Genomic DNA, 15,000 nt, shown 5'->3' with positions numbered 1-15,000 from the left:
TCCTGGCCAGCACCCACGTCGTTTAAATAGCAAATGCACCTGCGCCCATCTGTGCGCCCATGGGCGTGCTGGTCTTACAGGGAGGTGTGTTCAGGTGCATTCTGGGCGTGCTGGTCTTACAGGGAGGTGTGTTCAGGTGCATTCTGGGCGTGCTGGTCTTACAGGGAGGTGTGTTCAGGTGCATTCTGGGCGTGCTGGTCTTACAGGGAGGTGTGTTCAGGTGCATTCTGGGAGTATTGCTATCTTGAGGCAGCGGGAAGTGATGGCAACATTGACCAACAAAAACCTGGTCTAAAGTCAATAACGCAGCATTTCATTGTTATTTTAACAGAGCATTAGTAAAATGCTCCTAGGCTCGTGCACAGCGCGCACACTATGCTTGTTACACACACAGGGACGCACAGCAGCACACACACATGCAGAAGATTACAAATACAAATATTACGGTGTAAATCCTCCATCATAACAGCAATGCTCCAAGGTCCAAACACGCCTGGCTTTTAAAGGGAATGGGAGATGATCTCTGATTGGTTGATTGCATGTTACGCCCAAAACACCCCTCTGATTAATGAAGACACTAAGTACAACCCTTTAGAACCATGCACCCGGCGCACGGACCGTTTTTTCTGCCGTCAAACTACTACACAGTACTTCATACACGCCCTAAACGCACCTGCGCCAGGCGCTTCACGCCGTGCGCTTAGATCGTTAAAATAGGGCCCAAGTGTGAACATAGCCTTATGAAACCCATTGCGTGTCTGTTACTGTCGTCTACTCTCAGGATCTTCCTCCCCAGCAGCCTTCGGTTCGTCTTCCGAGCGAATCCAAGAGGTCGGAGATGAGCGACGAGTCTGACGCCTTCCCCATGGAGACGGACGAGGCCGAGGGAGGCGGAGAGACATCTACAGCTGACAGAAACGTCGCGAAAAACGGACAACGGCTGACAAAACGAGCCGAGTCTCTGGCAGCGAACAGTGGCGCTGCGTCCGGACCGCGACTCAGAACGCCGTGTCCGTATGGGAAGAGCTGCTACAGGTAGGGCTGGGTAGCCTTCAAAAAACATTCGATACCGGTACTGGTACTGATACCAATACCGTGACTTCATTACCGGTTCATGAACGATACGATTTACTTTTTTTCCCCTTTCATTTTAATACAAAGAAATTACAACATTACACATTACAGCACAAATCTTTTTATTTATGTTCCAGCTCCTACTACGTGATTGTAACGTTGAGTTTTTCCTGGGTACCTCTATTACATGTACATTACTAGGGTTGGGTACCGAGACCGAGAGTGCCTTAACGACCGTTCTCTACGGGACCGAATAGCAACAGCGGATTTCGGTGCCTCATTTCGGTGCCACTGATAAGAACCTGATGCTCCGAAACGGACGTTAGAGGCAACAGAAACACGCTGCACGTGACGCTAGTAGACACTACACTTGACAGCAGGTAACGTTAGCCTACCGTTGGCTAGCAGCTGGATTAAACACGGTTAAAATGCTGACAGCTAAACGGTGTAAAGTGTGACTGTATTTCACTGTAGAGGATTCCAACAGCGGGACGTTAAGCCGTCTGCAGCTGCCGTTGTCTGAAAAACAACATAGACGGTGCGTTCACTTGAAACAGGTAGCCTCACGGTGCATTCAAAGTTATTGTAAAATACCCTTTTCCCATCTGGTGGTTGTTGTTTTTGTCGTTCAACAGCAATTTACTAGTGAAATACATTATTGTTATAGTTATTACTATATTATTACATCATTTCATTTTGACCATATGGCCTTAGCAATAAACAAGCCATTCTTTAATGTCACCGTCTGTTATTTAGTACCCTTCTTTTTTTTACTTTCTTAAAAAGTATCGGTTCAGGCACCGTTTAGGCACCGGCACCGTTTTAAATGTATCGCTTTAGCACCGGTATCAGAAAAAAACCCAAACGATACCCAACCCTAAACATTACATTACATTACATGTCATTTAGCTGACGCTTTTATCCAAAGAGACTTCCAATTAAGTGCTTTCAACCCTGAAGGTGCAAACTCCAGACAACAAGTAGTAAGAGCAAGTACATTAGCTTTAACTAAGCCAAACTGCAAAGAGCCATATGAAAGTGCGGCTTCAATATAGAAGCCAAGACAGCAAACAGCCAGGATTTCGGAAAGGGGTATATGGTTTGACCATCCTATGCTAAGGATGCAGTTCGGTCGGTGCCTAAAAAGTATTGAATTCGGCAGCCAGCCCTAGTTACAGGTGCGTTCGCCCGTGCACAAACAGCAAGAGCTGAGCTTCTACACAGCACAAAAACCAGAAGGTTTAAGGGTGAATTCATTTCAAGCCCTGCCAGAGGGCTTTGTCTTTGATGTGGCTCATTTTCCAACGAATATGACATGAAGTGCACTTGAGCTAATTACAATAAGCCAGGAACAGAATCAGGTCCAAAAGCATCTCAAAAGCAGCCAGCTGCTTCCTGTCTCTCGGCTTTCCATCCTCAAGAGATGCTACATCTTAAATTTAAGATCAAAAGCTAAACATGAACGTTGTAAGGTTTTTTTTATTGAGACAACCCTGAGTCGGATCAGAGCCGCGTTGATTTACCTCTGAAGCTCCCAAACTGACGCAGATTACCGTCTCTGACTGGTGGGAAATCATCTCCGCGCACAGAGAGAGAGAACTTTAGAGCCTCGTTTACAGCTGACTGATGCGTTAATATCATCCAGCTGCAGAGCTGAAAGTGCTGAGTGAACGACAATCCTCCAAAAATACAGTAACAGAGTTTTTCTTTTTTGTACTGAGTATGTACAGGAATATTTTAGTACTTTATGTCTTTGTACAGTTGTCTTTTCCTTTCTTTGTACGTTGTTTGTTGTGTGGCTGTTTCTTTTATCTTGTACTGCTGTCTGAAGGTGAATTTCCCATCTGGGATAATAAAGTACCTGAAAGAAAACAAATTACCCCATCCAAATAATGTTGAAGTATCATCAGTACTGCAGGCTATAATGCACTCTTGTTGTTGGCGGTTTAACTGGTCCTTAACTTCCTCTGTTTGGGAAGTCTCTGTATCAGAAATTTGGGTTTCTTTCAACAAATTGTCCAAAAAAAATAACGTGGATGGTTCCATACAATGCTCTTTAGTGTAAAATAAATGATCAGTTCAATAAGTTCAATTAATTTGGGTATTTTGTTAGATTTTATAGCATTTGAAAAAAAATTGATAGGTTGAAAAAAATCAACAAAGACATCGGAGAAAGTGACAAAAAACTGCATAACGCACATAACGTGCAGTCAGTTATCACAGTGTAACGGAGACTTTACGATGAATTAACTGACATTTTAGAGCCCGGTTAATAGTGAAATCGGTTAAAGGTGCTCTAAGCCATGTTGGGTGACGTCACTTCTTGTTGACGTTCGAAGTATTGTCAAGCAAAACGGAGGCTAGCTCGCCCCTCCCTCCTCCTCATCCCGTCCCCTCCCCCTCCCTTCCTTGCACTAACCCCCCCAAACACCAACCCCCAAAATCCTTCTTGTCGGTTACTGGCTGGAAGACTGTTTATGTTTGGTGGTGCAGGTTGGCCAGTTTGTTTTTGTTGCTGTTTGTGGAGCCTGGACTGTCTACAGAGACCGCGTTTTTTACAGTGTGTTCAGGGGACAGGCAGCTAGCAGATAGTGAGATGTTTTTTACAGTGTGTTCAGGGGACAGGCAGCTAGCGGATAGTGAGGAGATGTTTGCTGTATGGGACAAAAAAATGTGTAGTCTAAAAAACGTGTGACATCAATTACAGCACCTTTTAACTGCTGCATCCCCACCTTGGATATTTTTTCTGAAGACCTCTCTCCTCTAATCACCTTCGTCTTCTTTTTCCAGGAAGAACCCGGTCCATTTCCAGGAGTGCAGTCACCCCGGTGACACGGACTACGAGGAGGACGAGGAGGAGGAAGAGGAGACAGTGGAGGCGGACCGACCCGAGTGTCCCTACGGCACCGACTGCTACAGGTCAGACATCACAGCACAGGCAGATGAAAGGCACGATGGGGCCGACGTTAATGTCAGAGAGGGCGTGAAATTACTGAAATATGAGAGTATTACTATATAGGTACCTGTCTAATGTATATGAGAGTATTACTATATAGGTACCTGTCTAATGTATATGAGAGTATTACTATATAGGTACCTGTCTAATGTATATGAGAGTATTACTATATAGGTACCTGTCTGATGTATATCAGAGTATTACTATATAGGTACCTGTCTAATGTATATGAGAGTATTACTATATAGGTACCTGTCTAATGTATATGAGAGTATTACTATATAGGGACCTGTCTAATGTATATGAGAGTATTACTATATAGGTACCTGTCTGATGTATATGAGAGTATTACTATATAGGTACCTGTCTAATGTATATGAGAGTATTACTATATAGGTACCTGTCTAATGTATATGAGAGTATTACTATATAGGTACCTGTCTAATGTATATGAGAGTATTACTATATAGGTACCTGTCTAATGTATATGAGAGTATTACTATATAGGTACCTGTCTAATGTATATGAGAGTATTACTATATAGGTACCTGTCTGATGTATATGAGAGTATTACTATATAGGTACCTGTCTAATGTATATGAGAGTATTACTATATAGGTACCTGTCTAATGTATATGAGAGTATTAATATATAGGTACCTGTCTGATGTATATGAGAGTATTACTATATAGGTACCTGTCTAATGTATATGAGAGTATTACTATATAGGTACCTGTCTAATGTATATGAGAGTATTACTATATAGGTACCTGTCTGATGTATATGAGAGTATTACTATATAGGTACCTGTCTAATGTATATGTGAGTATTACTATATAAGTACTGGTCTAATGTATATGTGAGTATTACTATATAAGTACCTGTCTAATGTATATGAGAGTATTACTATATAGGTACCTGTCTGATGTATATGAGAGTATTACTATATAGGTACCTGTCTAATGTATATGAGAGTATTACTATATAGGTACCTGTCTAATGTATATGAGAGTATTACTATATAGGTACCTGTCTAATGTATATGAGAGTATTACTATATAGGTACCTGTCTGATGTATATGAGAGTATTACTATATAGGTACCTGTCTGATGTATATGAGAGTATTACTATATAGGTACCTGTCTAATGTATATGAGAGTATTACTATATAGGTACCTGTCTAATGTATATGAGAGTATTACTATATAGGTACCTGTCTAATGTATATAGTATTACTATATAGGTACCTGTCTAATGTATATGAGAGTATTACTATATAGGTACCTGTCTAATGTATATGAGAGTATTACTATATAGGTACCTGTCTAATGTATATAGTATTACTATATAGGTACCTGTCTAATGTATATGAGAGCATGGTTTGTGTTACATGAGAGTGTTGAGAGATGTTTATCTTCTGTATTTTGTGTTGTCTTTGTAACGCTGCAGAACGGACAGCGTTAGAGTCCAAAACATATTTCCCTTCGGGGACAATAAAGTATTTCATATCTTATCTTATCGTAGATTACGGACCCTACGCCATAGCCTGACGTGCACCTCCCCAGAAATGTTAACTACACGTCGTGGCGATGCAGACCACAACAACTGTGATTGGTCCGCTCGGCTGCGGCTTGGTAGCGTTGCATTTCCCCTAGTCTCGCATTGCCAGACCTTCCTCCACAGCGCTGCGGAGGAAGGTCTGGCTAGTCCACAGTGCTCTGGTTTATTGCCATTCCTTTAAACCAGTCACAGTCGCAGAAAGCACAGGGGAGACACTTTGTTTCTCCGTCTCCACAGCTGGAGTCGCTACTCGCTTCGAAGCTAATCCCGTCACTCGCTCTCCTAGCTCCACCACGCACACGCACACCGGCTCTGCTGTACTCTTAAAGAGATACACTATAATGATGCAGACACACCAGCGCACAAGTATAAATCCGCACAACAGCGTAGGCCACTTATGTAGGCTACACCGTAGCCTCTACGTGGAGCCTACGTACAACCATAAATCTGCCTCAATGATGTTCTTCAGCAAAACTCTCCATAAAGCTGAACTCTCTCGGTGAGAGACAGACAGGTGAGGGACAGACAGGTGAGGGACAGACAGGTGAGGGACAGACAGGTGAGAGGCAGACAGGTGAGGGACAGACAGGTGAGAGGCAGACAGGTGAGAGGCAGACAGGTGAGGGACAGACAGGTGAGAGACTGACAGGTGAGAGGCAGACAGGTGAGAGGCAGACAGGTGAGAGGCAGACAGGTGAGGGACAGACAGGTGAGGGACAGACAGGTGAGGGACAGACAGGTGAGGGACAGACAGGTGAGAGGCAGACAGGTGAGAGACTGACAGGTGAGGGACAGACAGGTGAGGGACAGACAGGTGAGGGACAGACAGGTGAGGGACTGACAGGTGAGAGACTGACAGGTGAGGGACTGACGGGTGAGAGACAGACGGGTGAGGGACAGACGGTTGAGGGACAGACGGTTGAGAGACTGATGGGTGAGAGACAGACGGGTGAGAGACTGACAGGTGAGAGACTGACGGGTGAGAGACTGACGGGTGAGAGACAGACAGGTGAGAGACAGTCAGGTGAGAGACTGACAGGTGAGAGACTGACGGGTGAGAGACTGACAGGTGAGAGACAGACAGGTGAGAGACTGACGGGTGAGAGACTGACAGGTGAGAGACAGACAGGTGAGAGACATGTATGGAGAGTCACGAGGGTCATACTAACGTGAGGAACAGAGAAGAAGTTTTCCACATAGATTGTCAAAGTCCTCTCCCATTAAACCCAAGTCAGCTATACTTTCAGTTATTTTAAGTCTTATTTTAGTTGTGGAAAAAGCTCACGTATAGCTTTTACATTTTGGAGTTGGAATCAACCAAATGTCGTTCATTACCCCTACATTGTAAAGTCTTCTTGCTCGTTAGCGGACAGTATTGGAGCTCAAAATGTAAAGTTGGTCCTGAGGGTGCACGTTTTCGTCATATCGTGCAGCCCTGACTTTAATCACCTTTCCTGTTGGGCCACCGTCAGGACAAGTGTCATATGTTTAGCTCCACTTCTGTTCATTTTTTGTTATACTTCGAGGTGTTAAAAATAGAAACCTGCAGCCTTCAGCAGTCTGACCTGCGTCACTGCGTTGGCACGAAACCGACATTCATCTCGTTTATTGATGATAATAATTTATTACTGCAACTACAAACTCCACTTTGACTTTTATATTTTGTTCCCCGACAGGAAAAATCCTCTTCACAGGAAAGAATACAAACACACAAAGAAACCAGGTAGGATGACACACACACACACACACACACACACACACACACACACACACACACACACACACACACACACACACACCAGGTAGGATGTTTCCCCTTCTTGTTTTCTGTTTGACCGTATCTAATAATAATTATTCTTGTGTGATCAGACACACACACACACACACAGACCACACACACACTCACCTACACACACACACGCACACACACTCACCCACGCATGCACGCACGCACACACACACACACACACACACTCACCTACCCACACACACCACACATACCACACATACACACACACACATGCACACGCCTGCGCGCGCACACACACACACACACACACAGACCACACACACTCACCCACGCATGCACGCACACACACACACACACACACACACAGACCACACACACACTCACCTACGCATGCACGCACGCACACACACACACACACACATGCGCGCACACACACACACACACATGCACACGCCTGCGCACACACACACACACACACACACACACACACACACACACACACAGACCACACACACACTCACCTACACACACACGCACACACACTCACCCACGCACACACACTCACCCACGCACACGCACACACACACACACTCACCTACCCACACACACCACACATACACACACACACACACATGCACACGCCTGCGCACACACACACACACACACACACACACACACACACACACACACACAATCAAAGAAATGGCTTTGCTCTCGATTTTAATATCACATATATTTCGTGATGCCGGGTGTTTAAAGCTTCTTTAAAACGCAGGACAAAGTCAGTAGCTCAGGTTTATTAAACACACTTCATAAAGTACGAAGTATTGAACATATAGTTTATAGAGACATGTGGCAAGCTTGTTTCTTTCTGTTGTCTTTTTCAGCCGTGACCGTAACATTTAAAGATATAAGGGCCCTATTGTAACGACCTGAGAGCACGGCTGAAGCGCCTGGCGCACTCACACACGCTCGCACACACACACGCACACACACACCTCCCCCTCCACCGTTTTAATAAGGAACCTCTCTTCCCTGATGAGAAACGTCTTTCCTCAGCTGCTGCATTAGCATTTTGATGCCCCAGTTGACATTTAGTTTAGACACCCTATCCACGCTCGGCCGCCCGACAGTCGTGTCCTGATTTAAGACGCCGTGTCGCGTCTCGACCTCGACATTACTGACAGGACAAAGAAAGACGGAGACGTGATGGCTGCTTTTAAATCTTTCACACTGATTGCTCTGAAAGCACAGCTGTCCTTTTACCCACGGAGCGGTGAAGAAAAGGACATACAGTGAGGAAAATAAGTATTTGAACACCCTGCTATTTTGCAAGTTCTCCCACTTAGAAATCATGGAGGGTCTGAAATTGTCATCGTAGGTGCATGTCCACTGTGAGAGACATAATCTAAAAAAAAATAAATCCAGAAATCACAATGTATGATTTTTTAACTATTTATTTGTATGATACAGCTGCAAATAAGTATTTGAACACCTGAGAAAATCAATGTTAATATTTGGGACAGTAGCCTTTGTTCGCAATTACAGAGGTCAAACGTTTCCTGTAGTTTTTCACCAGGTTTGCACACACTGCAGGAGGGATTTTGGCCCACTCCTCCACACAGATCTTCTCTAGATCAGTCAGGTTTCTGGGCTGTCGCTGAGAAACACGGAGTTTGAGCTCCCTCCAAAGATTCTCTATTGGGTTTAGGTCTGGAGACTGGCTTGGCCACGCCACTCTTTTCAGGTCATTGACCAGCTCCTCCCGTGTAGTTCTGGGCTGATTTCTCACCTTTCTTAGGATCATTGAGACCCCACGAGGTGAGATCTTGCATGGAGCCCCAGTCCAAGGGAGATTGACAGTCATGTTTAGCTTCTTCCATTTTCTAATGATTGCTCCAACAGTGGACCTTTTTTCACCAAGCTGCTTGGCAATTTCCCCGTAGCCCTTTCCAGCCTTGTGGAGGTGTACAATTTAGTCTCTAGTGTCTTTGGACAGCTCTTTGGTCTTGGCCATGTTAGTAGTTGGATTCTTACTGATTGTATGGGGTGGACAGGTGTCTTTATGCAGCTAACGACCTCAAACAGGGGCATCTAATTTAGGATAATAAATGGAGTGGAGGTGGACATTTTAAAGGCAGATACAGCTGTATCATACAAATAAATAGTTAAAAAATCATATTTTGTGATTTCTGGATTTTTTTTTTTAGATTATGTCTCTCACAGTGGACATGCACCTACGATGACAATTTCAGACCCCTCCATGATTTCTAAGTGGGAGAACTTGCAAAATAGCAGGGTGTTCAAATACTTATTTTCCTCACTGTAAGATGTTATACTGATGATTACTAAAGTAAAATAGAAAAATACCAAACCACATGACAGTATGCTACATACAGTACCTAAAATAAGACTATTTATCTAAAGCAGTGACTTCATTAGGGGCCCAAGAACAAACGGTGTTCATACATCGATGTATTTGTTGGCTTTGATATTATTGCCTGCACCAAGGAGCGCATGTTTTCGGTTCGGTTTGTCTCTCCGTCAGCAGGATTACAAAGAAAACTACCGGTTTGATTTTCATGAAACTTGGTGGAAGGGTGTAGCATGGGCCGAGGAAGAACTCATCACATTTTGGAGCGGATCCGAATCACGGGGCGGATACACTATCAACTTTGCGAGTTAGGGCACAGCTTTGGCCGAGGGCTTCCCTCTCTCCCAGTGTCCTTCTAGTTGTTATTGTTGGGTCCGATTTAGTTAGTTCCAATTATGAAACTGATTTTTGAGAAGAAACGTGTGTAAAAATGCAAAAAGAAATCTGCATGTAAATACACGAGGAAAAACAATTATATGATACAGCACGTGCCAGAATTCTGTCTTTCAGGCGAGTGCTGTAGGCACACGAGGTATGCTCGCTGCTTGTTCTGGCAGTTTAACCCACCTGTCAGCCAAAAAGCCATTGGACCAACTTCCTCTTCGCTAACCTAAGTAGTGAGAGAGTGGTGAGACTCTTGACTTGCAAAAGTATCTTTTAAATTGACAAACATCATATGTGTAATTCATCAAAACATTATTAGTCTCTCCCCGTTCCCTACCGTACATATTGTTTTTGAAATAAAGTCCCATGGTGGTCCACAGGAAGGTGAGGTACCAGAGCCGGTTTAGAACCGAGACGCCCCAACTCGGAGTAGTTTCCTGTATTTGTGTCACGTGACCTCCGCCGCGGCCACGCCTCTTTAGGAGACTAGCGGCAGGTCCCGAGTGTGTTGATTCCAACGGGAGAAGTGAATGTGAACACGGATTATGAGCGATTCTTTCTTCCAGTATTCACCAAAGTAAATATTGGACCCCTTTTTCACAAGCCACATATCTCCAGTCATTCTGACACTGGGGGCCCTATTTTGACGATTTAAGCGCACGGCGTGAAGCGCATGCCGCAGGTGCGTTTAGGGCGTGTCCGAATCCACTTTTGCTAGTTCAAAGGCAGAAAAAAAGGGTCCGTGTGCCGGGTGCATGGTTCTAAAGGGTTGTACTTAGTGTCTTCATTAATCAGAGGGGTGTTTTGGGCGTAACATGCAATCAACCAATCAGAGATCATCTCCCATTCCCTTTAAAAGCCAGGCGTGTTTGGACCTTGGCCTTGGTGTAACAAGTATAGTGTGCGCGCGCTGTGCACGAGCCTAGGCAAAATGCGCTGTTAAAATAACAATGAAATGCTGCGCTATTGACTTTAGACCAGGTTTTTGTTTGTCAATGGCATGTTCAGGTGTTCAAGTGCATTCTGGGCGTATTTTGGTGTTCAGGTGCATTCTGGGAGTATTGTTATCTTGAGGCAGCGGAAAGTGATCGCGCCATTGATCAACAAAAACCTGGTCTAAAGTCAATAACGCAGCATTTCATTGTTATTTTAACAGCATTAGTAAAATGCTCCGGACGCACAGCAGCACACACACACAGAAGATTAAAAATAAACAAAAGTTCAACCCTTTAGAACCATGCGCCCGGCACAGTGACCCTTTTTTCTGCTGTCAAACTAACAAAAGTGGATTTGGACACGCCCTAAACACACCTGCACCAGGCGCTTCACGCCGTGCGCCATCGTTAAAATACCGATCGAATTTTTCTTATTCTTTTCCACTAGAATGTGCCTGGCTTTTAAAGGGAATGGGAGATGATCTCTGATTGGTTTATTACATGTTACGCCCAAAACACCCCTCTGATTAATGAAGACACTAAGTACAACCCTTTTGAACCATGCGCCCGGTGCACGGACCCTTTTTTCTGCTGTTAAACTAGCAAAAGTAGATTTGGACACGCCCTAAACACACCTGCACCAGGCGCTTCACGCCGTGCGCTCAGATCATTTAAAATAGGGCCCAGGAAGTGTGTCGCGTTTCATACCATTGGCGCTGCTTGAAATCTTTAGTATAGAGGATGTTTTGGAGGGACTTCGCCTTTCATGGTCATGAGAACACAATGAAATGACTTCTTTGGAACATTGTGACTCTCCCTCTTTTATCTATTTGTCTGTCTCTGTTTTTCCTTCCCACCAAAAGTAGAAAAGTGAACCAGGTCATCAAAGACCGCTGATTTCAAAACGCAATCAAAGAAAAGAGGGCACTCTCCGCGGGGCTCGTGAAGTCTCTTTTGAACTGTCTGCCTCTGTGACTCACTCTCATTTATAACCTCATGTTCACACTGTCGCCGTTTTTACAGCGCGCGCCACACGCGCCGTCCCCAAGAAGGACGACGGGGACGAGGACGATGGGGACGACGACAGCTTCATTAATGACGACAGCGACGACGCGGGCGATGACTCGGACTACCTTCCTCCCGTCTCCGATGACAGCGATAAGGAGGACGTCAAAGCACTGCAGAAGGAAGCAAAGGCCTTTATGAAGAGAAAGAAGTAGATACAGACTTATTTTTAGTTTTGAAGCTGCAGAGCAGAGACACACTGCCGCAGCCGCAGCCGCATCAACACAGTCACGTACAGGCAGGAAAAGAGCCTTAACTGAAAATGAAGTCAATGGGACAAACGCATCTCCTGCTACCGTTGCCGAAAAACAGCCCTCTCCAACCACAAAACACTAACCTAACACGACGCCAGACTGAATGAAAGAAGGGAAACTAAAAGGAAAATCAGTTTCGTTGAGAGGCTGTAACTCCAATCAGTGCAAGTCGTGATTCTTTATACTTTTCATCCACCTGATGTTGTTGTAGAAACTACCAAACTGCCTCTAAAATACAAAATAACTGATCTTTTCGAGCTTTAAGTGTCCCATATCATGCTCTTTTTTAGTTCATACTTGTATTTTTAACACGTTGATTCCGATTCAGTGCCGGTTTGAGATCTTACAAAAGTTACTTTTGAAACCAATTTTTCTTCCTGCAAATCGTTCAGCTTTCTGCACCTTTTTAATTTTCCTGTATTCTGTGCTGAACATCAGAATTTAAAGGAATACTTCACCCTCAAAATGATCATTTGTATATCAATTAGTCACAGAGTATTGCCTTGAATTCTTGATTCTCCATAATAATAAGAAGAGGAATCTATACTTTTACTGCTAATGGTCATTTTGAGGGTGAAGTATCCCTTAAACAAAAAACCAAATCAGGGGTCACTCAGCTTAAAGGCATGTGATTAAAAAAAGTCTCGCATAGCCAGACCTTCCTCCACAGAGCTGCAGAGGAAGGTCTGGCTAGTCCACACAGCATTCCTGGATGGGAGGAAAACGTGCTCTGGTTTAATGACATTTCTTTAAACCAATCACAATCATCTTGGGCGGTGCTAAGCTCCGGACGGAGCCACGGTGCCTCTGCTAAATAGTCTCAGGAAGGAACTTGTTTTGGTGGAACGTGTGCGTTCAAAAGTAGTTTTAGTCGTGCAACAGAAACTCAGATTGGACAGATAGTCTAGCTAGCTGTCTGGATTTACCCTGCAGAGATCTGAGGAGCAGTTAACCATAGTCCTCACAAATCCACCGGAGGTTAGAACGCCAACACAGAGACAGAGGAAGGGGACGCCATCCGACCACAGACTGTAGGGGTTATAGCTGCTGCGGTAGTGGTCCAATCACACGTTGCATTCACTCGAAGAACTTTTGCGGTGATTGGCTGCCAGCAAAACCAAACAAAGAGTCTTTTTTTTCTAGATCTGGGTATAAAAAGGATGGAATGCAGGTTTTGATTTGACTGGAGAAGTTTTGATACTACTTGGTACTGCGTTATTTCAGTCGATACCTTAAAATATATTGAGTACCGATACACAGCCATCGCCTTGATACAGCATCGTCACGTAGTCCTGGACGGCTTCTCAGGTGAAGCATCTATTTTTGACATTTGATGCTCACAAAGTGATTTATTTTCTCTTTTAAATATGAACATGTACCTGAGGAAAGCTTAACTTTTCACAGGGATTGAAAGAAGTTGTGTGCCGTGCTTGTTGACGTCTTGTTTCCTAGCTTTTTTTTTTAGCCGGATAAAGATTGTGTGTCTTCTGTGTCACGCACACAAACAAAAAGTGTCCGCAGAAGAAAAGCTGCTTCTTTTGTTAACTGAAAATGAAGTCGACGGGACAAACACATCTCCTGCTGCCGTTGCCGAAAACAGCCCTCTTCAAACACAAAACACTAACCTAACACGACGTCAGACTGAATGAAAGAAGGGAAACTAAAAGGAAAATCAGCCTCGTTGAGAGGCTGTAACTCCAATCAGTGCAAGTTGTGATTCTTTATACTTTTCATCCACCTGCTGTTGATGTAAAAACTACCGAACTGCCGTTGAGCTTCAATCTAAAAAAAAAAAAAAAAGGTATTTTCGAGCTTTACATGTCCCATATCACGCCCTTTTTTTAGTTCATACTTGTATTTTGGGTTTCTACTAGAACATATTTACATGTTTTAATGTTCAAAAAACACATTTGTCTCATACTGTCTGTCTAAATATACCTGTATTCCCCCTCTGTCTGAAACGCTCCGTTTTAGCACCTGTCTCTTTAAGAGCTTCTTCCCGAAAAAAGCCCAGTCTGCTCTGATTGGTCAGCGTTTCCGGGTCTCTGAGTATCGCCACTGATTCAATGCCGGTTTGAGATCTTACAAAAGTTACAAAACCAATTACCTTGAATAAGAACGAGATTCTACCAAGGTTCCCTCTAACCTGCTACGTTAAGAACTGACCCCAAAGCAGTTACGTTAATGTACTTTTTATTTAACACGTAAACACAATAAATCTGCAGCTCTCCAGACTCTACAGTCAGAGAGTTTTGAGACATTTCATTCAGATATCTGGAGGTAACAGAGGGACTCCTTTTAAAACGGCCATGCCAGTTTTTGCCTCGCCAAAATATGGCGTAACTTTGGAGCGTTATTTAACCCGATTCTGACATAATTGCAGGGTCCAAAATTAACTTTTTTGTCCACCAACCAAATGGCTAGTAAATGTTCAAATTTTAACAGCCACATAATAGATAACCATTGTTTTTTTGGCTGGTGAGAGAAGCAAATCTACCATTTTAACAGCATTTGGCAGGTAGATGGTGCTAATTTTGGACTCCAGTTGGTACCAACGGATTCCTTCCGTCTTTTCATGTGATACAAACCGAGATTGGCACCGGATTTAATGAATCGATATCGGATCATTCAAATGAAAATCGAATCA

The 15,000-nt window shown here is 43.9% G+C and overlaps 1 protein-coding gene across 4 annotated transcripts in view; it reads left to right on the top strand.

Moving 5' to 3' along the window:
* Window positions 1–12,587, top strand: part of aplf (aprataxin and PNKP like factor) — a 57,631-nt gene extending 45,044 nt beyond the window's left edge. For all 4 annotated transcript variants that reach the window (XM_035999971.1, XM_035999969.1, XM_035999968.1 and 1 more), the window contains 4 exons: window positions 782–1,035; window positions 3,865–3,993; window positions 7,268–7,314; window positions 12,058–12,587. In XM_035999971.1, the coding sequence (XP_035855864.1) occupies window positions 782–1,035; window positions 3,865–3,993; window positions 7,268–7,314; window positions 12,058–12,254 (627 nt within the window). In that variant the 3' untranslated portion in view covers window positions 12,255–12,587. The remainder of the gene's footprint in view (window positions 1–781; window positions 1,036–3,864; window positions 3,994–7,267; window positions 7,315–12,057) is intronic.
* The last annotated feature ends 2,413 nt before the right edge of the window (window positions 12,588–15,000 follow it).

The sequence above is a fragment of the Sander lucioperca genome, chromosome 4 (genome assembly GCF_008315115.2).
Source record: "Sander lucioperca isolate FBNREF2018 chromosome 4, SLUC_FBN_1.2, whole genome shotgun sequence".
Taxonomy (NCBI): Eukaryota; Metazoa; Chordata; class Actinopteri; order Perciformes; family Percidae; genus Sander; species Sander lucioperca.
This window is presented reverse-complemented; position numbering and strand designations above follow the sequence as displayed.